This window comes from Pongo abelii, chromosome 11 (assembly GCF_028885655.2).
Source record: "Pongo abelii isolate AG06213 chromosome 11, NHGRI_mPonAbe1-v2.0_pri, whole genome shotgun sequence".
In the NCBI taxonomy this organism is placed as follows: Eukaryota; Metazoa; Chordata; class Mammalia; order Primates; family Hominidae; genus Pongo; species Pongo abelii.
Window position 1 is genome coordinate 134869688 of NC_071996.2, and position 26855 is coordinate 134896542.

Here is a 26855-nt window from a genome sequence, read left to right on the forward strand (position 1 = left end):
CACAAACTACTTCGAGTTAATACTGATTTATTACTGTTAAAATAGAAGAACTTTGCATCAGTATGGCTCGATTTCTGTTCCTCTTTTGTGCTCTTGTTGCCATATTTGCTACATTTATGTTTATTATCAACCCGGTGCTATAAATAGTCATATATCATTTAAAGAAGGAACATGTGTGTGTGTGTGTGTGTGTGTGTGTGTGTATCTCCACCTACATATTTACCATTTCCAGTGCTCTGTAATGCTGGTCTCTAAACAACAAATTCTTTTTTTTTTTTTAATCTGGAATTTTCTTTAGTTCACCTTCTTTTTTTTTAATTGCTACTTGATTTGGTCAAAACACCTTCATTTTTGAAGCATAGTTTCACTGCATATAGAATTCTTAGTTGGCAGGGCGCATTGGCTCATGCCTGTAATCCCAGCACCTTGGGAGGCCGAGGCAGGTGGATCACCTGAGGTCAGGGGTTCGAGACCAGCCTGGCCAACATGGTGAAACCCCATCTCTACTAAAAATATAAAAAATTAGCCAAGCGTGGTGGCACATGCCTGTAGTCCCAGCTACTTGGGAGGCTGAGGTGGGAGAATCACTTGAACCCAGGAGAATCACTTGAATTGAGGCGGAGGTTGCAGTGAGCCGAGATCATACCACTGCACTCCAACCTGGGTGACAGAGCAAGACTCCATCTCAAAAAAAAAGAAAAAAAAAGAATTCTTAGTCAACAGGTATTTTTTCCCCAGCACTTTTAATATGTCATTCTTTTGTCTTCTGGCTTCCATTGTTTTGTTTTGTTTGTTTGTTTGTTTGAGACAGAGTCTCACTGTGTTACCCAAGCTAGAGTGCAGTGGCTTGACCTTGGCTCACTGCAACCTCTGCCTCCCAGGTTCAAGCAATTCTCATGCCTCAGCCTCCTGAGTATCTGGGATTACAGGCATGCACCACCACACCTGGCTGACTTTTGTATTTTTGGTGGAGATGGGGTTTCACCATGTTGGCCAGGCTGGTCTCAAACTGCGACCAGCCCCATTGTTTCTGGTAAGAAGGCAGCTGTTAATTGCATATTTTATCAGTGCTCCCCTGTATGTAATGGGTTGTTTTCCCCTTACTTTTGAATTTTTTTTTTTTGGTTCTTAGCAATTTGTCTATGATGTACCTAGGTGTGGGTTTTTCTGTGTTAATCTTTTTTAGGGTTCATGGAACTTTTTTTTTTTTTTTTGAGACAGAGTCTCATTCTGTCACCCAGGCTGGAGCTCAATTGCGCGATCGTGGCTCACTGCAACCTCCGCCTCCTGGATTCAAGCGATTCTCCTGCCTCAGCTTCCTGAGTAGCTGGGATTACAGGCGCCTGCCACCATGCCTGGCTGATTTTTATATTTTTAGTCGAGACGGGGTTTCACCATGCTGGCCAGACTGGTCTCAAACTCCTGACCTCAGGCAATCCGCCCGCCTTGGCCTCCCAAAGTGCTAGGATTACAGGTGTGAGCCACTGCACCTGGCCTGGAACTTCTTGGATCTATAAGTTACAGTGTTTTTTTGTGTATTTGTTTTGGGGTTTTTTTTTTTTAACCAAATTTGAGTAGTGTATAACCATTATTTACTCAAGTGTTTTTTTCTGCCCCTTTCCTCTCCTCCTGAAAATCCAGTTGCACACATGTTAGAATGCTGATATTGTCCAACAGATTTCTGAGGCTTTCTTCATTTTTATCCAATGTTTGTTCTCTTCTTTGAGCTGGATAGTTTCTCTTGATCGTCCTTCGAGTTAACTGATTCTTTTTCCCTTTTTTAATCTGCTGTTGAGCTCATCTATTGAATTCTTTATTTCAGTTATTGTACTTTTCAGCTCTAGAATTCCCATTTGGTTCCTTTTTATAGTGTTTATTTTTCTGTTGAGATTTCCCGGTTTTCACTGATTTTCAGTATTTTTTTAAAAACTTCTGAGCACATTTTCCTTTAATTCTTGGAGCATATTTATAATAGCTGCTTTGAAGTCTTTTTCTACTAAATCTAACATCTGGGCCCACTCCAGGTTAGTTTCTCTTGTCTATTTTTCCCCCAAGGACAGGTCACGCTTTGTTTCTGCTGTATCTAGTAATGCATTTGGTTGACAACCAGACGTTATAGATAACGTGTTGTCGTGATTCTAGATTATGTTTTGCTCTCCTGAGGGCTGTTGCTTTCATTTGTTTGGTAAGCAGTTAACTTGCCTGCTCTTAAACTGAGAAATGTGTCTCCCCTGTAGAATACAGCCACGAGTGTCTCTATCATTTTCTCCAATCCCAGGGATCTCCCCTGCATAATTTAACTGTTGATTGGGATGGAAATTGTGCTCAGATACCTGAAGCCAGTAAGGTTTCCACCTTCTGCTGCTTGAGCTGTGTGTGGATTGAGGAATACATTTGCAAGCACAAAAAATTATCTGCAAGTTTTCCCACACTGTTAGTTTCCTCTGGGTTCCTTGGGTTTTCTGCATGTACCTGTAGTTTCGCAGTCAGAGATGTGTGGAGATTGTAACATCTCTTAGCCTCTGTAGCTTTCTTGCTTCCAGATGTCCCCCTTCAATTTCTAGCAGCTGTGCCTGCCACTTGCCCTCTATGATGTTCACACCTCCAGGCCCTGGGGTGTCACTGCCTGCGATGGGAACGCCTCCAGGCAGGAAGGCCATGAGCACACCGTTCTCACCCAGGGCCCTAGCACTTCCCCACTGAGCAAGTGCTGCTCAAGTTGTTGCCTGCCATTGGTCATTTGCCAGTGTCCTGGAATGATTATTTTTAGTAAACGTATCACATTTTGCACTTGATAACTGTAGAGAGGAATTGCCTGACCTACTCCTGTTCCAGGAACAGGAGTATATCCCTGGGGCCAGAAATCGTTAGGTCCTAGGGATATAGCGGTAAAAACAAAGTAGACATCCTATTTGGAGAATGCAGGCCTTCAACAAATAAGCAGAGATCATAGCCAGGTGACCATGAGTGCTTTGAAGAGCAGTGGGGCAGAGGGAAGAGCAAATGGCAAGGTCCTGAGGCAGAAGCATATTGGGGGCCTTCCAGGAACAGGAAGAAGCGGGGAGGGAGTTGGAGATGAGGTCAGATCACCTAGGGCCTGGGGAAGGACCTCGGCTTCTATCCTGAGAGAGGAGGGAAGCTGTTAGAAGGTGTTAATGAGGAGTGACATTATCACTCCTCTTTCATTTTTAAGTGATCAAAGTGCTAGTTTACTAATTTACAGTGAGAAATAAAACTGCCTGAGTAAGGTCAGTAAGTCATTGACTGGGCTGGGTTATTCCTGGGACTTGAACTGAGCCCAAAGGCGCTGGGACCAGGTAGCCTTGTAGAGCTCAAGAACATCCAGATGGAAGTGGCCATTGGGCTCTGCCAAGTGTCCCCCATCCTAGGATCAGGAGCCCTGTTCGGGTCGTGATTCTGCCATGTACAAGCCTTAGTTTTTCTAAATGGGCTAAAACTAACTGCCACGAACCTGAGCAGTGCTCAGCCCAGCATCCCACCCCCATGCTAGGCACTAGTAAGGGGTTCTAACCCAGATGTGGGCATAACAAACACCTGAGGCTCATAAATCACCTGGCGGTCCCAGGCACCCATGCTCCTTAAACTGCTAAGTGACCGGGGACTCTTCCTCTCCCTTACACTTTGCTGTCATCTTCCAGATGGTGTCTACACGCTGTGGCTCATCATTCTGGAAGTCACTTTCATCTCCCCCTTCATTTCCTTTCTGCTCCACATCCTGGCTTAAGCCTCATACCCCTCTCTGTACTAACTTCCAAGCCTTCGGTCTCTGACCCTCCCAGCTTGTCCTGCACGTGGCCACCAGACCATCTTCTTAAAGCAGAGCTTGGACCACACGGTGACATGATCACTTAATTTGTAAATTAGGGAACATTTTAAACTTTTCAGAAAGAACAGAAAATAATAGACAGCTGTGGCTGTATCCCTTCATCTCCCTCCCCTCCTTCTCTCCCCAGAATTAACCACTATCTTGAAGTTGGTGTATAAATTCCACAGATGATTCTGTACTTTCGTAATATGCACTGTTATGGTTTTTAATTTCACATAAGTGGCTAGTATTATATGAATTGTTTACTGGCTTGCTTTTTTCATTCAACATTATGTGTTAGAGGTTTACTCATCCCAATACCCAGTTCACCCACTTAGCTGCTGTATGTAGTATTTCATTGTCAGAATAAGCCCCTGTGTGTTTCTCCTTTCTTTCCTGTGTTTTCCACAGTGCAGCAAAGAGCTTCCTCATCCTCGTGTCCTTATATGCCCTTGAGTGCTTCTCTGCAGCTCACACCTAGATGTTGAACTGCTGATGCAGGGAGATGAGGGTCTCATCTTTACTAAATCCTGCCAAATTGCTCCCCAAAGGGCTGACCCATTTGCACATTTACATGATGCCTTTCAAAACACTTTCTTTCTCCCCATCACTTGGTACAATCTCAAGTTGCTAACGGTAGTATTCAAAGCCTCACTCATTAAGACCCTGTCTACCTTTATATTTTTATTTATATTTGTTTTTTCATCTATAAAAATAGGGATAAATAATCATGACAGAGATGTGAACAGCAAGTTCATCTGTGGCCCCTCATGGACAAAAAAAAAAAATGATAGTGTCCTTTCCTTCCTTTTTTTCCGTATAGTGTCCACTCGCTCGTCTTTCTTCTGGAGCTATAGAGAATAAGCCTAATCCAGAAAAGGCAGTGGCAGGGGGTGGCATTAAAGCCAAGGCTGGGACCTGTCGTGATCCCTGGTAGGTGTCTTATTGGCAGGTGAGCTGATGGTTACAGCTCACTGAGGTATTGGATCACATCCTTGTCTTGTGTCATGTGTGCATTTGATCAGCATGCTCTTCCTGTCCTTATTCTGAGTCCAAGGCAACAGGGAACAGATGGGGCAAAGCATGGAAGCCTCTCTTTACCTGCCAGAGACCCACAAAAATGATAGATGCGTGGAGAATACTTGCTGAATGTCGAGTCAGTGACTGACAGAATCTGAACACCAAGAAAGGGTTCAGTAGCTAACTCCCTGTGTTTGAGTCCTGCCTGACAACTTACCAGCTGTGTGTGGCTTTGGGCAAGCTGGTGAACCTCACCAAGCCTCAGTGTTCTCATCTGTAAAGCGAGAATATTAATACCCTTTTCATCAGGTGCTTGTGAGGATCGAATGAAACAATCCATGTCAAGTGCCAGGCACACTCAATGCCTGTCAACTGTTTTTAACACCGCCCTTGCGGTCTAGAGGCAGACTGGCCTGACTGGTCTAGAGGCAAGCCGAAGTCTGCTGGAATGGAGGTTCCTCATGTGCTGCCTGGCCAGAATTAGAGAGAGCCAAGGCCAGGGCCGGCCCGGATGGAGCGGGGATGGAAAGCAGCTGGCAGAGAAGTAGAGCACCGTCAGTGGGGAAAGGGGGGGTGGGAGGAGGCTGGTCCCAGGCCACACTTTGGGTAGCAGCAGCCTGGGAGTTTTTCCTGAGGTTTTTTCTGTGAGACCTTTAAGATTCATCTAAACAGTATTTCAGAACATAGACATTATATTGAATAATATATTTTTTTCTTTATGACATTCCTGCTGGCATGTAAGAAAATCCCTTCATTGGGTCAGGGGTGTGTCCAGTCCTGGAGTGGTGGTTTCTCCTTAACTAGCCCATCGTCACTTGCTCCAGGTTGGGGCAGGGACATACCCTGCCTTGGTCCCTAGGTCTTTTGTTCCCCTTTGCCCCTTGTGTCCTGAGCACACTCTTAGGATCCTGTTTGGAAGGGGCCCTGATTTCGGTTACCCTCTTCCTCTTCTGCATGTGAAGCACGGTGTCTGTGGTGCTGCTGTGACACTGGGTCCCTCTTCCTCTAACCTCATGGAAGCTTTCTGCTTTCACTTCCTGTCCCACTGAGCCTCCAGGTCTTCTCTTATTGGGTGTATTAAATATTTCGATAAGCCCTGCTTTTCCTAGGGCAACTTTGCCATCATCTCCACATTTCTTGCTGTTTTTGCTTAGAGTACAGAAAAGGTTTAAGCAAATAAATTGAGCGGCGAAAGCAAGAGACTGGGAGAATTAGGGAAATAAAGGTTGTTTGGGTTATCCAGTTTCTGTCATATCGTTATTTAATGAACTGGTCTGGTTGTGAAACCAACTGTCACACCTTGGGCTGCATTTTTGTGAATGGGGAAATGAATGTAGGGGGAGACTTTTCCGCGTCGCGGGGAGCCCTCAAGGATCCTGGACCTGCTTCCATCTGCAGTCCTGGGCACGCGCTCAGGAGGAAAGCTGCACACGTGGCCAGGGCCCATTCCACTGGGGAAGTCAGCGCCTCACGCTGCCGGGCCTCAGTCCACCCTCGCTCTCCCATGTGGAGTGTTTTTCCCTTATTTTCACAAAGAGTGAGATTTACAATTCAGCGTTCTGAGAAGGTGTCTCAAATTTAAACTACTTATAGAAGTCTTATAATTATTTCAAGTGGAAAGCACACTGGATACTTTCACTTGTCATGTGTAAAACCACCTGAACACATTCTGCTCTGCATTCTATCTGTAAGAATCTGAGTTTTCAAATGCATTTAGTGGTCACCCTTAGTTTTGTTTTCAGGCCAGTTGCTTAGAATCTGGTTTGTCTGGAGTATTATGTATCGAAAGCCTCCAGTTAAGCATCTTGTAATGTCATAAGGTCACCAAGCTGCCATGGGGAAGCTTCGCATTAGGACATCTAAATTCATCTCAGCTCAAGCGCCTTTTTTATGAGGCATTCTTAATTTCTTGAAGTAATCAGTTATCACTGAGCTCTAACATTAGTAATCTGATGCATTCTGCTCTAGTACATAAAGACCAGTAATTTTAGTCAAATTCCTCCAAGAATGGTATTTAAGACCCACCCTAATGAGGCATTTATTCTTGAGTATTTCTTTATCCATCACTCCCTTACTTCACAAAGTAGATTTTAAAATATGTTGTTTCGTTTGGAATTCACAAGCAGCTCAGACAAGTTAGCACAGTGGCTGGTGCCCTTGTCACCCAGTGCACCCAGCACCTTGCCAGGCTTGCATTGAGAGAGGCTAGCAGAATTCTTTCCCCGAGCAGGGCACAGTGGCTCATGCCTGTAATCCCAGCACTTTAGGAGGCTAAGGTGGGAGGATTGCTTGAGGCCAGGAGTTAGAGGCTATAGTGAGCTGTGATCATACCACTGCACTCCAGCGTGAGCTACAGAGCAAGAACCTGTCTCTTAAAAAAAAAAAAAAAAAAATGGGGGGAGAACTGATGGCAGCAGTGGCTCCCCTCCCAGCTGGAAGGCCTGAGTTGGCATTCTCAGAGGGTGCCTCTTGGCCTCACCTCTGGGTTTGCCCATTATAAAAAGTCCAGATACATCCTCAGAGTTGTTTTCATCAGCCTGGCACTGATCAAGAAAGTGGAGCAAGCGCCTGCTATCAGCAAGCTTCATTTCTGGGAGGCTCTCTGCTTACATTTCCCACCCCAGGTAGTGGGCGCCTCTGTCTGCAGGTGTTGCTGGGAACAGTTGAATGAAGCTCTGGCTTCTTTGTTAAGCTGCCCTTCCCACCTCAACTAGCGCAGCTCAGTTTGCTTCTGCTCTCTCCCCTCCCGAGCCCTAAGGATGCCTCCATTCCCTTTTTGCCAGTATCAGTGTTTCTCAGAAACCATGGCAGTGACTTGTTTATATCTACACAGTATCATGGCGTTCCAAAAGCAGAGAATTTAAGAAATTTCTTCCATCAGTAAGTCATGATTTTAAAGGAGGCAGCCAAGTGATCCCATTTGCTAGCTAGAGAAAATGAGGCACTGACAAGAATCATGTCTTTCTGAATTAGAACCTTGGTACAAAACTTTTTAAACCAAGAACCATCAATTTGGTGATGATTGTCACCTCAGTTTTCTTACATCTATGCATTTTACATTGAAGTAACAATAGCGTTCGCCTGCATGTTGCACTAGAGAAACTGAGGCAGCGGAAGCCAACTGTCTCTGTTGTAACTGTCCCTGTTGTGGGGCCCTGGTTCTGCCCCAGGCCCTCTGCTCACACTACTAAGCTGCAATTCAAGTTAACTTTTATTAATGGGTAGCAAATATTAGGACCAAATGCAGAAACTGTCCTGTGTTTCTGGAGGTTAGGGAGGGCCTATCAATTCTCAACAAATTTAATTGTAAAGTACTTTTTTTTTTTGAGATAATAGTCTTGCTCTGTTGCCCAGGCTGGAGTACAGTGGTGCGATCTCGGCTCACTGCAACCTCCGCCTCCCAGGTTCAAGCGATTCTTCTGCCTCAGCCTCCCGAGTAGCTGGGACTACAGGCATGCACCACCATGCCCAGCTAATTTTTGTGTTTTTAGTAAAGACAGGGTTTCACCATATTGGCCAGGCTGGTCTTGAACGCCTGACCTCGTAATCCGCCCACCTCAGCCTCCCAAAGTGCTGGGATTATAGGCCGCCCGGCCTATAAAGTACACTTAATTAAAAAACAGCTTTGTTTTAATTTAAAAAAAAAAAAAAAAGGCCAGGCACAGTGGCTCACACCTGTAATCCCAGCACTTTGGGAGGCCAAGGTGGGCGGATCACCTGAGGTTGGGAGTTCGAGACCAGCCTGATCAACATGAAGAAACCCCGTCCCTACTGAAAATACAAAATTAGTAGTGGCGCCTGTATATAATCCCAGCTACTCGGGAGGCTGAGGCGAGAGAATCACTTGAACCCAGGAGGTGGAGGTTGTGGTGAGTGGAGATCGCACCATTGCGCTCAGCCTGGGCAACAAAAGCAAAACTCCATCTCAAAATAAATAAATAAATAAAATAAACCAAAATGAAGACAGGTACAGTGACTCACGCCTATAACCCTAGCTACTCGGAGGCTGAGGCAGAAGATCGCTTGAGCCCAGGAGTTCAAGTCCAGCCTGAGCAACGTAGCAAAACCCCATCTCAAAAAAAAAAAAAAATTTGTTTAATTAAAACAAAACGAGCTGGGTGCAGTGGCTCATGCCTGTAATCCCAGCACTTTGAGAGTCCGAGATGGGTGGATCACTTGAGCTCAAGAGTTTGAAACCAGCCTGGGCAACATGGAAAAACCCTGTCTCTACCAAAAATACAAAAATTAGCCAGGCGTACTGGTACACGCCTGTGGTCCCAGCTACTTGGGAGGCTGAGGTAGGAGGATCACTGTAGCCTGGGAAGTTGAGGCTGCAATGGGGCCCTTGATTATGCCACTGCTCTCCAGCCTGGGAGACAGAGCAAGAGACCCTGTCTCAAAAAATAATAACAATAAATAAAATAAAATGGAATAAATAACTTTAACTTGTGATGTGTTGTTTGCTAGTTAGTGTTTAACTTGAGATGTGTTGTTTGCTAGTTAGTGTTTATATAAGTTGATTTGCAAGTAAATGGGTCTCACATATATACTTGTCCAGGATAAAGAAACACTTTTGCTGGCGTTGACTGAAGTTAGCCATTGACTATGTGTTTCTCATTGAAATGGAATGCGGATATTTGTTTTGTTTCTTAATGTTTCGTATTCCCTCCTGGCAGGGAAGTGGTGTCTCACCAATACCTTGGTGAAACTGTGATTCCAATGCCCATTTCCAGCTGGGGCCTCTGAGGCTCCGTCCCCTGGAGAAGAGATAAAACACTACTCCATGCCCAGAGCTCCCTGCCACTCAGACCACAGAGCTGCTGCTTTGGTTCACAAGGAGTACTCATTTTCCTAAAATTCATCATAAAATGTACACACACCCTTTGATCACTGAGATGTTGTTATTTTGGTGAAGTACTCTAAGCCAAGGCAACAACCTCAGTCTTCCGTAACCGTCCCAGAGTTGACTTGGGGTAGGGCCTCACATACAGGATTACCTTTAAGGAAATTTCAGGACAGCGGGTCTGCTAGCACTTGGCAGAGCTGCCAACTCAGGTGCAGCAGCAGGAGAAGGTGGCTGCCCTCACCATAGGGCACGAGTCCCAACTAGAGCTTAAATCGCAGTGGTAACTGTGAGCCTGGGCCCTGGGTGGGGCAAAAGTGGATTCTCCATTTGTGATTAGACAAGAGAAGGGGAGAGAGAGGGACGAGACCCTGAACTTCAGATGCCACTACAGCCCTCCGTCCCATTACTCTCTGTGTCCTGTTGAGCTCAGTCTCAGCCAGGCAGCAGGGACCCAAGCTGTCTAGCCTGTACCTCCTCAGAAACAGGCTTCTTCTGCGGGGCCCCAAGAGGCCAAGTCAGAAAGACCTGGGCAGAAAGGGGCTGCCCCAAGCTTAAAGTCCAGACTCCTAGACTCAGAGCTGGGCTACTGCTGTGGATTTGTCACTTCTCTGGGCCTCTGTTTCAACACCGGGAAAATCCACACCAAGCCATTGTGAAAGTTAAGATGTAAAGTGCTATGGAAATGTAAGGTGGGTTCCTTAATTATTCTATGACAAGGGACATCAAATAAATGCCCCCAAATGCAAGCTAGCAGGAGTAGCATCTCCTCAGTAGCCCCTTCCCTGAGTAAGATGGTGCTGATTGTTGGAAAAGGCTCTGGATTGATCTGGGGCCTGCCTCTTATTCTGCTGGTTCAGGCCTGTCTTTGGGGACAGCCTAGAGTAAGTCGAATCCCCTTTTCTTAGGACAGCCCATCCCAAGGTGACGCCGTCTAGTGATGGCAGATGGCACTGACTATGTGGTTGAGAGACTGGAGAGACGGGGCACCTTCCCCCAGCACAGCCCTACCCAGGGGCAGCCCTAGGACAGGCAGCATCACATTTCAAGGCCCAGTTCCCAGCCACACCCCGCCTTCCAGGCCCAGGAAGTTGAGCCTTCATATTCCTTGGAAACTGACTGGGGCAAATCAAACTCACCAAAGACCAGAACATCCTGAATAACTAGAAATTAGGGAAATGAAGACAGGGTACTCATTTTTGCAGAATAGAGCTTTCTTTTCCTGTTGGCAAGTGTAAAGGAGCCAATTATAGTCATTAGATTGTTGGGTGGGCCAGGAGTCAAAGGGAAGGACTGGCTAGATGATCTTAGGGAACACTGTCACCAGGAGATGATGGCCTGCCCTCCCCCTGCACCCCTAGACCACTCCAGCACTTGGCTGCCACCTTCCTCCAGGGCCCCTCCTTCCCCTTTTTCCCTCCATAGCCCGCAGCTTCCCTCTTTCTGAGTTAATATTTGTATTGCTCTTTGTAATTTAACCTGCAAAGGACAGTCTAAGGTCGGCCGGAAGCTTTGGCAAGGACGAGGAAGGGGCAGTGCACACTCCCCCATGACTGTGTGTGCCATTCGGTCGGCGTTCGAGTATAAAGAGCCTTGTGACATCTCACATATGCTCGTTTTTTTATTTTTAACTCTTCTGCTGTTAATTCAAGATCAGAACGTTTCCATCACTCAAGGATCCCTCATAGAAGGATCCCTTTTACAGCCACCTCCATTTCCTCCTTAACACCTGGCAACCACTAATCTGTTCTCCATTTCTATAATTTTATCATTTGCAGAATGTTATAGAAATGGAATCATATAGTATGCAGCCATTGAGGACTGGTTTTTTTCACCAACATCATTCTCCGGAGATCCATCCAGGCTTGTGTACATCAGTAGTTCCTTTTCTTTCTGAGTAGTATTATGTACCACATTTGTTTACCTGTTCTCTTGTTGAAGGACATCTATTGTTTCCAGTTTGGGGCTATTATGAATAAAGCTGCCATGAAACATTCATATATAGATTTTTGTATGTCAACAAGTTTTTGTTTCTCTGAGATAAATGCCCAGGAGTATAATTGCTGGTTCTATATAGTTGCATGTTTACCTCTTTAAGAAATTGCCGAAATGTAGTTGCATGTTTAGCTTTTTTTTTTTTTTTTTTTTTTTTGACACTGAGTCTTGCTCTGTCACCCAGGCTGGAGTGTAGTGGCATGATCTCAGCTCATTGCAACCTCCACCTCCTAGGTTCAAGCAACTCTCCTGCCTCAGCCTCCCAAGTAACTGGGATTACAGACGCCCGCCACCATGCCCAGCTAATTTTTGTATTTTTAGTAGAGATGGAGTTTCACCATGTTGGCCAGGCTGGTCTTGAACTCCTGACCTCGTGATCCACCCACCTCGGCCTCCCAAAGTGTTGAGATTACACGTGTGAGCCACCGCGCCCGGCCCCAGCATGTTTAGCTTTTTAAGACATTGCCAAAATGTTTTCCAGAGGGCCTGTATTATTTTACATTTCCACCAGCAATGTATGAGTGATCTAGTTTCTCTGCATCCTTGCCAGCAATTGATATTGCCACTGTTTTTTATTTTTGCCTTTTTTATTCCTTTTCTTTTCCTTTTTTTTTTTTTTTTTTTTTTTTGAGACAGGGTCTCACTCGGTCACCCAAGCTGGAGTGCAGTGGTGCAATCTCGGCTCACTGCAACCTCTGCCTCCCAGGCTCAAGTGATTTTCATGCTTCAACTTCCAAAGTAGTTGGGATTACAGGCACGTGCCACCGGGCCTGGCTAATTTTTGTTTTTTTCATAGAGACAGTGTTTCACCATGTTGCCCAGGCTGGTCTCAAACTCCTGATTCAAGTGATTCGCTCACCTCGGCTTTCCAAACTGCTAGGATTACAGGCATAACCCACTGCACCTGCCCTGTTTTTGCCATTCTAATAGGCATGTAGTGATATCTCATTGTGGTTTTAATTTGCATTTCCTTAATGACTAATGATATTGAACATCTTTTCATGTGCTTATCGCCGTCTGTATATTCTCCCTGGTGAAATGTCTCTTCATGTCTTTTGCGCATTTTCTAATTAGATTGTTTGGGTATTTTGAATGTTGAGTTTTGAGAGTTCTTTATTTTAGTTACTAGTCTTCTGCTGAATATGTGGTTTCCAAATACTTTCTGCCTGTCTATAGCTTTCCTTTTCATCTTTTTAACAGGGTCTTTTCACTGAACAAGTTTTTAAATTTTTTGATGAAATACAGTTTATCAATTTTTTCTTTTTATGGGTTGTTCTAAAAATGTGTTAGTTTTACATTTAGGTCCATGATTCATTTTGAGTTGATTTTTATATAAGATATGAGAATTAGATTGAGGTTCAGTTTTTTTCCTACAAATGTTCAATTTCTCCAGCACTATTTGTTGAAAGAACTATCCTTTCTCATTGAATTTATTTTGTACCTTAGTCTAAAACCCACTGGACATATTTGTGTAGGTCCATTTTGGAGTTCTCTGTTCCATTCCATTGATCTATGTGTCTGTCCCTCTGCCAGTAGCATACAATCTGAACTACTAAGCTTGAAATCATGTAGATTGATTCTTCCCGTATTGTTCTTCTTTTTCAAAATTGTCTTAGTGTGTTCAATTTTCTTTTTTTTTTTTTGAGATGGAGTCTCGCTCTGTCGCCCAGGCTGGAGTGCAATGGCGCAATCTCGGCTCACTGCAAGCTCCGTCTCCCGGGTTCACACCATTCCGCAGCCTCAGCCTCCCAAGTAGCTGGGACTACAGGAACCTGCCACCACGCTAGGCTAATTTTTTTTGTATTTTTTTAGTAGAGACGGAGTTTCACCATGTTAGCCAGGATGGTCTTGATCTCCTGACCTCGTGATCCACCCACCTTGGCCTCCCAAAGTGCTGGGATTACAGGCATAAGCCACCGCGCCCAGCCAACTGTTTAATTTTCTTTGCCCTTTCCATATAGATTTTAGAATAATCTTACTTATGACTACAAAATATCTTGCTGGGATTTTGATAGAAATTCCATTACACCTGTAAATCAATATGGGGAGAACTATGTTGAGTCTTCTTGATTCATGAACGAGGTGTGGTTCTGTATTTATTTGAATTTTTTATTTCTTTTTTCTTTTCTTTTTTGAGACAGAATTTTGCTCTTTTTGCCCAAGCTGGAATGCAGTGGCATGATCTCGGCTCACTTCAACCTCCGCCTCCTGGGTTCAAGTGATCCTCCTGCCTCAGCCTCTGAGTAGCTGGGATTACAGGCATGCGCCACCACGCCCGGCTAATTTTGTATTTTTAGTAGAGACGGGTTTTCACCATGTTGGTCAGGCTGGTCTTGAACTACTGACCTCAGGTGATCCACCCACCTCAGCCTCCCAAAGTACTGAGATTATAGGCGTGAGCCACCGTGCCCGGCAGGTTTCTTTCACTAGAGTTTTGTAGTTCTCAGCATACAAATGTTGTATATGTTTTGTTAGATTTATGCCTATTTCTCTTTTTTTGAGCAATTGTAAATGGCATTGTATTTTTAATTTCAATGTTCGTGTGTTCCTTACTCATATATAGAAATTGATTTTATATGTTTTTCTTATATCCTGTGAGCTTTTTGAATTCATTACTTCTAGGAGAGTTTTTTTTGTGTGTATGTGGTTTCTTTGTAGATTCCTTATTTCTACACAGACAGTCATATTATGTGCAAATAGGGACAGTTTTTCTTCCTTTTCTCATTTGTATGGCTTTTATTTGCTTTTTTTGCCTTGTTGGGACTCCTTGCAGGGACTCCTTCTAATTACTGCCAGGTTTGAGTAGAATTCCAGGTTCCACGCTTGGCCTGGTTGACACCAGATGATGGGGAGTCCTGGATCCCCACTACGCCTCCACTAATGCCTCCCTTCCTAGAAGGGACGAGAGTGCCCCGTCACTCACTGCGCCCCACATGGCTCCTCCGACACCACCCCAGGAAGGGTGTGAGGGGCATCTGGTCACTGCCAAGCGTGGGTAGAAGTCTGGGCTCCCACCTGGTCTTCACTTACATTGTGGGGTGAGGGCCTCCTTACCTCCCAGCAGGGATGAAACTGCTGCCTACCCAGCCTTCTCTGGTATCACCGCCAGGGGTGTTGGGGTGTGTGGCCCAGCCTGGTGAGGGTACAGCTGGGGCTCCTGAGGCCCTTGCTGGCGCAGGTGGGAGTGGAGCTACCATGTTTTCTCCAGTGTTTATTTCCTAAAATTTTCCTGTCATGCCAGCCTTCCCCTGTCTGGTCCTTTGGCTAAAGGAAGCAGGCTTTGGCTAAAAGAAGCAGGCTTTGGCTAAAGGAAGCAGGCTTTGGGGGGCTTTTTTTGTTTTCACCATTGACATTTCTGGGTTGTTGGTTTCTTGGGCTCCAGGTGTGGCATATATGAAACAAAAAGAGAACCCAGGCAGCCTGGGTAACTTGGCAAAACCTTTACAAAAAAATACAAAAATTAGCCGGGTGTGGTGGCATACACCTGTAATTCCAGCTACTTGGGAGGCTGAGAAGGGAGGATCGCCTGAGCCCAGTAGGTCAAGGGCACAATGATCTGTGATCATGCCACTGCACTGCAGCCTGGGTGACAGAGCGAGACCCTATCTCAACAAAGAAAAGAAAACCCAGGGAAGTCACCAGCTGTCATCCTTGGGTCTCAAGGCCCCTAGGCAGTCTGCCTTCATCTCTCCATCTTTCAGGGTCACCTTATGTTTCTTTTATAGGTAGTGTCCAGTGTTTTTGGTTGTACGTAGTAGGAGGAATATGGAAAGGAACATCCACTCCGTCTTCCCAGAAGCAGGACAGTGCTGCCCTTTTTGCTGAGTCTTGTTACTTATCGGCTGTAAACGTTTTTGAGACAAGCAAACCTGTTCTAGAGTTCCCTATCCCCTATAAGGCCTGTGTATGATGGACTGGCTGTTTGTATGGTGCCTTGATCTCACAGAGAGAGAAGTTCTGAGAACTGTGATTAGGAGAGACCTTAAAGAGCCTTCTAGAACCTCCGCACACCTAAGCAATGGAGGCTCCCTAGGTCCCCAGCTTCCTGAAGAGACCGGTTGGCCTTGTCCCTTTGGTCTTCATGGAGAGGTTGGGAGCAGAGGCAGACTGCCCCTGAGCCCTCTTGGAATATAAGCCTGCAAGTTGCTGTGGTTGGCTGAGGCCTTCATGACAGCTACACATTCTGGGGAGCCACCCCTGGGGAGCTTGTGGCAGAGTGTCCACGGCATTCACCCCATGTCTCCTGAAACAGGAGGACCATGACATCATGGAAGCCGATCTGGACAAAGACGAACTGATCCAGCCCCAGCTCGGAGAACTCTCAGGAGAGAAGCTTCTGACCACGGAGTACCTGGGGGTAAGTGCCACACGAAGGGTGGGGATCCTGAAACAGAAAGGCCAGATGGCCATTGATGGATTTCGTGTTTTCAGTGACACAGAGGGCTTAGTTTGGTTTGTTACCATACTGTGTTTATGAGAAGGTCCATGTTACCTAGTCTGCTGTCAGTAGCCCTGAAATGCACTGTGGCCCTAGCTACCTGTCACAAGTAGACAGGTGTACGGAGTGGGGAAAGATATAACTAGAAGGCACATGCCAGGGGCCTTTGGAACATCAGAAGATATGCCTGGCCCCAGTAGCAATTGCCTACCATCCCACTTTTTAATTTCTGCGTGCCTTATGTATTGGAAGGGAATACTGAGGTAGACTTGGAAGTCCTTGGCGCAGAGGTGTTGGCTGAAACCATCATAGCCCATGAGGTTACCCACTGAAGCACAGTGTGGAGAGAGAGTGGGGGCTGAGCAAGGAGGGGCATTCCAGCAGTCAAGAGTGGGAGAAAGGAGAGGACCCGAGAAGGCCAGAAAGTGAGTAGTCACCGCGTCCTCAGAAGAACTGAAGGGGATCGTGGAAACAGAAGGGAGAGGTGTTTCAGGATGGAGCCAGTGGTCAGTGCAGGCATCCAAGAGGCCTGTGGAGTCACCATCTGGGATGGGTCCTTAAGCTGACCTGTGAGAGCTCCCGCTGGCTCGGATGCTCAGCCAGCTCCAGAACCACTGGCTTACACCCACCAGCTAAATAGGGCAGGCTGTGAGTCAGGAGGAAGCAGCCACTCCTCGGGAGAGGATAGCAGTGCCAGGGCCCGCAGGTATCTCAGAGAGCAGGTGGGGGTGCCAGGTGGGATGCTGGAGTGTAAGGGTCTGGAAGGGAGGAGCAATTGCCAGGAACCAGGACCAATTCAGACTGAAACCCTGTGTGGGACAGCTGAGCACATAGGGTAGAAGAGTCACTAAAAGAGGCTCCTAGAACTTTGAGGCTGGCGGTTGCTTCGGTCAGTTGTTTGGACCCCAAAGTCTCCTCACGGCCAGCAGGTTGGTGTTGGAGAAGAAGGGTGGAGCCAGCGTCTCAACAATTGACTGGCACAGCCAGAGCCTTGGGAAGGAGAAAGACGATGCATGCAGTGGCCTGGGTCTTCATAGGAGCAGGTGGAAGCAGAAGGTGCCTGCCAGGTCCCGCTGCCACCCCCAACCCAGACCCTCAGTACCTCCCCAGGACACTGGGCCCCCTGGTCACCTGGCCCTCATCTCTTCCTCTTCATCTGTGGAACTTCAGGGATTCAAGGCTGGAGTGCAGTGCGTGGTGGTGGGACTTCAGGTTGGAGAGAGAGTCATAGTCCAGATCATGTGGCTTTGTAGGTCATGGCAAGGGTTTTGGATTTTATTTACAAGAGCTAGGACGCCACTGGAGGTGAGAGCAAGGAAGTGACTCGATTTGACTCATGTTCTAACATATCCACTATATTTTCACTCTGCTGTTTTCTGAAGGCAGGGAGGTGACTGATGGAGGCTGGGGGGCGGGGAACCACTGCGACCCCCTTCAGGGATAGGGGTTGCTGGGCAATACCTGCCATTCCTTAGAACATCTCAAGGATTAAAGTAGTCTAATTGGCTGTGGAGCTGTTTACATTAGGTCGAGCAGGGAGGTGCTCAGGAAAGGTCAGAAGTGCAGCCGTCAAGTTTCCAAGTTGTTGATGGAAGCCTAAGGCTTGACTAGGCCTGTGTCTCCCTTTGGAAGAACGCTAGTTTTGTCAGAGACACGGCTCCGTGTGATTCGTTTCACAGGCAGGCGATGAGGAAAACAGACGAGGCAAATTGGTGGGGCTTCCTCAGAGGGCACGTGGTGATACCTGTTGAGACCACGGTGCATGTACCCCCGACCACACTACCACACAGACAGACACGCAGGCACGTAAACATGAGCAAGGATGGCCATTTGCAGCCAGGTCAGACAGAAGCTTGAATACAGCACTCAGTTAATAATTTAGAGGACCTCTCCCCAGCGAAATGCCATGGGGGAGATCTTCTGCTGATATGGTAAACATCTTCAGCAACAACAAAAAAGCAAGGTGCAGAACGTGGTGAGACTGCTCGTTTAATCATGCAGATTGGTGAGGCGCAAAGGCACAGAGCTTTCAAATCAATCAGTAATCCCAGTTTAATGGCATCTGGAAATGGTACCATCTTGCCATAATATGCAGTTCTAAACCTCCTAAATGTTTATGGATGATCCTTTTACTAGAAGGAAACCGTGGGTGGAGATGTGAGTACTGAGAAACACAGAAAGAATCCGCTGTGTAGATGGGAAGACCCAGTACAATTTGGTATTTCCCGTGGCTGCAGTAACAAAGCACCACTAACTACAGACTTAAAACAGCAGAAATGTATTCTGTCTTCGTTTTGAAAGGCAGAAATCCAAAATCAAGGTATCCTTAGGGCTCAGCTCCCCCCAAGGACTCTATGGGAGGATCCTTCTTGCCTCTTTCAGTTTCTGGTGGCCCCAGGCCGTCCTTGGCTTGTGGCTGCGACATGCCAGTCCCTGGCCTGCCTTCACATGGCCTTCCCCTCTTCTGTCTCTTTTAAGGACACTTGTCCCCCGGGTGACCCAGGATGAGCTCTTCATCTCAAGGGTCCTTATTACATCTACAAGGGTCTTTTTTCCAAATAAACTCATTCACAGTTTCCAGGGGTCAGGACATGGGCATAGCTTTTGGGGGCCACCATTTAGCTGACCACACCAGGTCACTATAGGATCTCATGAATATTTTGATTAGAAAATTTAATGTGGAGCAGTAAGCGCTGAGGCCGGATACGCGCTCCCAGCACTGCCCCTGTTCATGAGTCATCCCCCACCGCCCTGTCACCCAGTCTTGTGATCTGACATTGCCAGCCTGCCAGCCTCTGTGTGCCGGGTTGGGGATCTCAGAAGATGGGCTCCCACCTTGCCATGCCCTTTCTCTTGTGGTGCATGAAAGGCCTTTAAATTCATATTTTTGTCGCGTTTTGTGCGTGTGTCAAGCTGAGGAGCTCTGACCAAGATAGACGACGTTTCACTGGGAAATATGTGCCTGAAGGTCATGATCCAGGCCCCTTGTTCTGATGTACTGGGTATGTTGCAGATTTTTCAAGATGAGTCTAAAGATGTTGGCTTTTTGAAACATTCTGTCAGAAAATTGTATTCAAAAAGCTTAGAGTGAACCTGTGCCATCTGCCCAACACAGCAGAATGCCGAAGAGGCTTAAGACACAGCTGTTACCTTCAAGAAGTTTACAGAAGGCACCAAACAGATAAAACTGTTCTTGCTGAGTGGTGTAGATAACAGCTAGGAGTGGTCAGTGGCTGGCAGGTGTGATCCTGCAGGGTGAGAGCTAGTCCCAGACCACTGAATCTGGGTTAAGGATAGAGTCTAGGCCCTACCCTATACCTCCTGACCATAATCCCAGGAACCAATCATCGTGCACGCCAGTAATTTAAAAACCAACCAGCAGCTTGGGAGTAAGGGTGGAGGTACGACTGGGGCGTCCGCCAGAGTGTTCGAGGATGGGAGGAAGCTAGTCCCAGGATCCTGGACCAGTAGCCCACCCCTTCCCTGCAGGGCCACACTGCTAGTCCCCACCCTCCAAGTCTACCCACAGCTCCTCTGCTCTGCAGAGCACAGGCTATGCAAAATGCTGAAGAGCACGGCGATCTCAGAAAGCTAGGGACAGAGAACAGGTCACGCTTCTGAGGCTTGCAGGAGGGTAGCAGTGGCCCCGTGAGATGTGTTGTTTACTCATAATTCTAGTGAAGCCATGTGCTGTGTTCTCCTATAGGCTGTGAACGTCAGAGTTCAAGACTGCTGACTTTCCTCCTGCTTCTCCTGCCTCTAGTATTTGTGAAATTTTTAGTGCCGTGCATGCTGTGCTGAGTAATCAACAATGCCTCTGGCCGGGCGCCGTGGCTGACGCGTGTGATCCCAACACTTTGAGAGACAAGGTGGGAGGATCGCTTGAGCTCAGGAGTTCAGGACCAGCCTGGGCAATGTAGGGAAACCTTGTCTTTACTAAAATTTTTTTTAAAATTAGCCAGGTGTGGTGGCACGCACCTGTGGTCCCAGCTACTCAGGAGGCTGAGGTGGGAGGATCACCTGAGCCCAGGAGTCAGAGGCTGCAGGGAGCTGTGATTGCACCACTACACTCCAGCCTTGGAATGCAAAAATAAATAAATAAATTATTATTGTAAAAATAAATAAATACAAATACAAATAGAAAACAATTCTTCCTAAGAAGAATGCCCTGACTTAAATAGCTCCATCACCTGGGTTAAAGGATATAAACATTTATGACAGAATCATGGAATCCCAGTTTTTTTTTTGTTTTTATTTCAAAGTGACCTTTAACAGTAATAGGCAGATCTCAGATTAATTCAGTACATGCCATGGGCCAAGCCCTGTGCTGACTGCTTCACACGACTGCATTTGACTGAATCCTCCCAGCAAACTTATGGGGCATCTTCCACTAGTATCTGCATTTTATAGAGGAGGGCGCTGAGGCTGAGAAAGGCTGAGTCGCTTCCAGGTGTCACCTGAGCCCACCTGCCTTTTACCACTCAGCCAGGCCACCTTGCAGCAGCACAGGCCGTTGTCAGGTGAGTGGATTCTGTACTTGCAAGTTGAGAGAGCTCCAACCCGTGTCACATATTCGTAATAACTATATGATCTATGTTTTCGTCACAGGCTCAGTTTTGGGGGGAATGCCTATAGTGAATGCTAATTGCTCCCTTTCCACACTTCCTTTCCCCTCCATCAAGTGAGAACCCAAATTCATTTAGTTTTCCTAAGAATCCCCAAAAGAGCTGGTTAAAGTGCAGGTTCCTGGCCCCACCTCCAGAGAATCTGAGGCTGTGGCAGTGCCCCAGGAGTGTGCATTTTTATTTTCCCCTAAAGTGGTTCTGAAGCAGGAGTCTGGGCCCTGGAGACTTGGCCCATTTGGACAGAACTCAGGGTGTTCATGGAGCTGCCCCCAGCCTGTCTTCTGCAGCATGGCACCGTGCAGAGCTGAGGCCCTCCTAGGCTGGGCTCAGGCCTGGGCGAGCACCTGGAGACAGGAGAGGGCCCTGGGATCCTGCTGTCCCCTGTCCTGCTGTGCCTAGAGGGGCAGAAGCATGAGGTGGCTTGCAGCGGGCCCTGAGATCTCCTGCCCCTCTCTGCTCACAACAAAAACCAAAACTAGAGGAGAAAAGGCCTCTGTTTCCAAATATTACTTTTCGGTTTTTTTTTTTTCCACATGTGTCTCCACTTTGGGGCATTTCCTAATCCCTTTTCAGTCTATTATTCCTGCCTTGTGTGACTGCAATGGTTGAAGAGCCATTGCCTCTGCCTATTAGGGGATTCGTTGGAACTGACTCAATGTCTATACATATATATATATATATATATATATTTTTTTTTTTTTTTTTTTTTGAGACAGTGTCTCACTTTGTTGCCCCAGCTGGAGTGCAGTGGCACAATCTTGGCTCATTGCAACCTCTGCCTCCCAGGTTCAAGGATTCTCCTGCCTCAGCCTCCTGAGGAGCTGGGATTACAGGCGCGTGCCACCACGCCCGGCTAATTTTTGTATTTTTAGTAGAGACAGGGTTTCACCATGTTGATCAGGCTGGTCTCGAACTCCTGACCTCGTGAGCCACCGCACCCGGCCTCAATGTCTATATTCTTGTACATGAAAACACAACCAAATAAGCAGGGAAAAATCCCAAACCCCAAAATATCTTAAATCCTTTTCGTTTGCCATTTGTTTCTTATTCTTTTTTCTAATTACAAAAGAAATGTATGCTTATTCTAAAAAGTCAAAGTAACAGAACATAAAGACCAACCCTAAGTCTACCCAACCAGAGGTAATCACTATCTCTTGTTGTCTTTCCTTATCACTTAGGATTGGGCTGAGCTGCAAATAGCAGAAAGTCCTACCTTATCAATCCAGCTAAAACTTCCTGGTGGGTGGGGGCTGTCAGATCCCAGGCTGTTTTCATCTCTTACTATGACCCTGCCTGCCAGAAGGGCAGATTTAGGCTTTGTGGGTCCTCCAGCTTACAAGGGCTTGGGAGGCCTCCTCTAAAATAACGGAATGCAAAATTAGGTATAAAAACGAGTGCTTATGTGGAATGAGAATTAGAAAATAAATCATAGTGAAATTCACTTTTTTTTTTTTTAAACAGTCTTCTTGCTCTATTGCCCAGGCTGGAGTGCAGTGGCGCAATCTCAGCTTACTGTAGCCTCCACCTCCCAGGTTCATGCAATTGTCATGCCTCAGCCTCAGCCTCCCAAGAAACTGGGACTACAGGCATATGCACCACTATGCCTGGCTAATTTTGGTATCATTAGTAGAGACGGGGTTTCACCATGTTGGCCAGGGTGGTCTCGAACTCCTGGCCTCAAGTGATCCACCTGCCTCAGCCTCTCAAAGTGTTGGGATTACAGGCATGAGCCACCTCGCCCAATTCACTTTTTTTTTTTTTTTTTTGCGACAGTGTCTCGCTCTGTCACACAGGCTGGAATGCGGTGGAGCAAACATGGCTCACTGTGGCTTCAACCTCCTAGGCTTAAACGATCTTCCCACCTCAGCGCCCTAAGTACAAATTCAAATTTTTAAAATTGTCAGATAACACAAACATTATAAAATCTAGAAAAATAATGTTTATATTAACTAGCTGCTTGGCAAACACCTCATAATTTTTCTTCATATATCTTCTGTTTTATGCCCTTTGATTGCTTCTGTATATGGCAAATTAGTGATGTTTTACAAGCATAAACATAAAAATGTAATGTTTTTGTCTACATATATGAAGATGTTTTTAATGTTTTCTACCGAGAAAGAAAAAAAGATTAGCCTTTCCTGTAACATATTTGATCAAATTTTCTTGATATTGATTGATTAAAAAACTTTGTTTTGGCCTCACATTTAGTTCTTGGTAATGCCCTGTAAATCTTTTTACTTAAAAAATTATATGTATAGGCTGGGTGTGGTGGCTCATGCCTGTAATCCCAGCACTTTGGGAGGCCAAGGCGGGCGGATCACGAGATCAGGAGTTCAAGACCAGCCTGGCCAACATGGTGAAACCCCCGTCTCTACTAAAAATACAAAAATTAGCCAGGCGTGGTGGTGTGCACCTGTAATCCCAGCTACTCAGGAGGCCGAGGCAGGAGAATTGCTTGAACCTGGGAGGCAGAGGTTGCAGTGAGCCAAGATCGCACCATCGCACTCTAGCTCTGGGTGACAGAGCAAGACTCCGTCTTGCAAAAAAAAAAAAAAAATTATATGTATTTTTAAAAGACAAAAATTTAAATCAACACTTGTAGAAAATAATAAAAAATAATACAAAAGAAAATGTTTATGTAAATTTTTGTTTTGTTTTGTTTTAGAGATATGATGTCACTCTGTCACCCAGGCTGGAGTGCAGTTGTGCAATCATAGCTCACTGCCGCCTCAAACTCCTGGGTGGCATTAAGCGATCCTCCTGCCTCAGCCTCCCAAAGTGCTGGGATAACAGGCGTAAGCCACTGTGCATGACCCGTTTTGTTATTAAATTTGAGAAAACCATCCTCAAGTTTCTTCCGTAAAAACACTAGGCCGGGAACAGTGGCTTACGCCTGTAATCCCAACACTTTGGGAGGCCGAGGTGGGCAGATTACCTGAGTTCAAGACGAGCCTGGCCAACACGGTGAAACCCTATCACTACTTAAAATACAAAAATTATTCGGGCATGGTGGCGCATGCCTGTAATCCCAGCTCCTTGGAAGGCTAAGGCAGGAGTAATCGCTTGAACCCAGGAGGCAAAGGTTGCAGTGGGCCAAAATCACAACATTGCACTCCAGCCTGGGTGACAAGAGTGAAACTCCGTCTCAACAACAACAACAACAACAACAACAACAAAAAACACTATATAGGGGAGGCAAAATTTTACCTTTATCCCTTAGGATTTTTGGCTGAGCCTGAGAATTAAATTGATGTAAAACAGATACACAGGAGAAAAGCATATGCATTTCTATAAGTTTTATGTGACGTAGGAGCTCTCCTGCAGAAATGAAAGGGAAAAGAACTGGTAGAACCTAAATACTTTTAAACTAGGTTGAACAAAGAGAGGCAATTGTAGAAAAGTTACCAAATTATATGGGGAGGCTAAAGGAAAGTAAGAATCATGTTACCCAGGTCTGTTTGTACAGAATTCTCTCAGCTCTGACAATATGTGGTTTTTTTCTCCTGGTACCCAGAGAGCATCTTTCACATGGGAGTTTTTATCTCTTGTTTTCAGGAAGAAAAGAGGAAGATTAGAATGCCCTTCTTGCATCAAGTGCCTTTACCTCAAAATAATCCTAAGCCAAAGTAGCTTATTTTGGAATGGCATATTCTGCCGCCCCTTAACTGTAACTAGAGACGTTTGAAGTTTCCTTGCACACTGATTATTCACAAATACTCTAACAACATACAGAATTACTAGAGACCATTCCTACACCAGGACAGATAGCAGTCATTTGACCATGCATGGAAGGTACTGTGAATCATGGAAATTTTTCCCACTAAATCTAAATTAAGGCCAGGCTGAGTGGCTCACTCCTGTAATCCCAGCACTTTGGGAGGCTGAGGCAAGTGGATCACCTGAGGTCAGGAGTCCGAGACCAGCCTGGCCAGCATGGTGAAACCCCGTCTCTACTAAAAATACAAAAAATTAGCCAGGCATGGTGGCACATGCCTGTAGTCCCAGCTACTCGGGAGGCTGAGGCAGGAGAATCACTTGAACCCAGGAGACGGAGGTTGCAGTGAGCCAAGATCGTGCCACTGTACTGCAGCCTGGGCGACAGAGCAAGCTCCGTCTCAAAAACAAACAAACAAACAAACAAAAAACAAGTGTAGGGCTGGGCATGGTGGCTCATGTATGTAATCCCAGTGCTTTGGGAGGCTGAGGAATGAGGATCACTTGAGGCCAGGAGATCAAGACCAGCCTCAGCAACATAGGAAGGCCCATCTCTACAGAGTAATTAGCTATAGTGGCGCATGCCTGTAGTCCCAGCTACTTGGGAGGCTGAGACGGGAGGATCGTTTGAGCCTAGGAGTTCAAGGCTTCAGTGAGCTATGATTGCACCACTGCACTCCAGCCTAGGTGGCAGAGCAAGACCTTGTCTCAAAAACCCACACATACATAAAATGACCATGTGACACATTAAGTTTCATTAGCTCTGGTAATTCTGCCTTGATGTCTTCATTCACATGCCTGTTGCCTCTTGATCATATGATGACGGGTACATTTCCTGGCACAAATCTGTGATAAACTGAGGAAGAAGGCCAAATGTGCAGGTCAGCCAAATCTGCCCCCTACAGTGCTTTCCTGAAGCTCCACTTGGTGACCTCCACTTACTAACTGGTCAAAACTGGGTCCTATGGCCCCTAGCTGCACGGGAGTCTGGGAGGTGAGTATTTTTAAGTAGACACATTGCTGTGCCGACAAAATCAGTTCTGTTGGTCGGGAAGGAGAGGGTGAATATTGTGTAGACTGCTAACAGTGTCTGCCTCCCCTTTCAGATTATTTTCTATGTGTACAGAGATATAGATGATAGATAGATAGATGATAGATAGATAGATAGATAGACAGACAGACAGAGTATACCTGTATTTTTTACAGAAATTCATACTGCTTTATAATGTCTTTAAGTGATTCACAAATACTCAAAACCAATTGAGAAATTTTTTACCTAAATTGACATGTTGACCAACTTTTACCACTGAATAAATTGCATTCAGCTAAATAATATGCTATCTTTTTTTATTGTGCTTAAATATGCTGCATTTTATAGTAGCAGAGCCTTCTTTCAAATAAAATCTCCATCTGTAACACTGATGAAAGCTGAGTTCTCTGGATGAGTATAGGTGGACGTCAGGAGCCCTTGCTCTCCTCTCTCCCCAGACCCCAAAGCATTTCTGCGGAACTCAGTATAAACAGCTCTGTCTCAGCAGGTTGTTGGACAAGATACCCTCTAAGATCCTTCAGCCCACAAAGGCTTCTTTGCAACTGAGAGTAGGCTGGGTGGCTCACACTGCAAGCAAGCGGAGGGGAAGCCCAGGCCAGCAAGAACAGGCTGGGAAGCGGCTGCACTGCCGGGCCCTGCACACTGAAGCTGCTCCACTGCCTTTCTTCAGGCATTTTTGCAACAGACCAGGCAGTGCTGGCCCACAGGCCAGACGCAGTTTCCCCATCCACTGGAGAGGAAAAATGCCACCCACTTTAAATTATTTTCCAGGTTTCTGTAGTTTAAGGAGATGAAATAACTGGCAGAGTCTAAAATATTCTCGAATACGTGACATGTTCTGTCATTTCTAGGAAGACGTTGGGAGGAGCAAGCTCAGATGACTGTTGACAGTGGGGAAGTGGAGGCAGAGGACTAGTCACAGGCTCGAGAAAACCCGCATGTTGACTGTTTCCCCTTTTCCAGTTGCCTTCTTAGTGTTTCTCTGTGGGAGGACTCAGGGGTCCTCTGGCATGAGGGACAGGAAAAAGAGAAGGCAAGAGTCACCCTGGAGCACCGTGATGAGAGCATGTAAAGCCGACCCTAGATCCTGGATCGGGGAAGTGGGATGGAACGGAAGTCACAGTGGAAGTGGACAGCAGTGTTAAGTGGTTGCAGTGAAAATATTCTGCCTTGGTAGATTTCTTTAGAGACAGAAAAGGCGACGCAACTGCATTTTAGTTTTTATTTACATGGCTTAGTTACATTCCATTTCCCCCAAGAAGCTGGGCGCCTCCCACTTTCTCACTCCCAGGCTTTTTCCCTTTCACTCTCCTTTCCATCCCTCCCCACCTCCTAGTCAGGGC

General features: G+C 46.2%; 1 protein-coding gene across 28 annotated transcripts in view; it reads left to right on the plus strand.

Annotated features, from left to right (window-relative positions):
• The window catches only part of ARMC9 (armadillo repeat containing 9), a 181889-nt gene that overhangs the window by 116453 nt on the left and 38581 nt on the right, over positions 1-26855 (plus strand). For all 28 annotated transcript variants that reach the window (XM_063712517.1, XM_063712519.1, XM_054548730.2 and 25 more), the window contains 1 exon segment: positions 15937-16041. In XM_063712517.1, the coding sequence (XP_063568587.1) occupies positions 15937-16041 (105 nt within the window).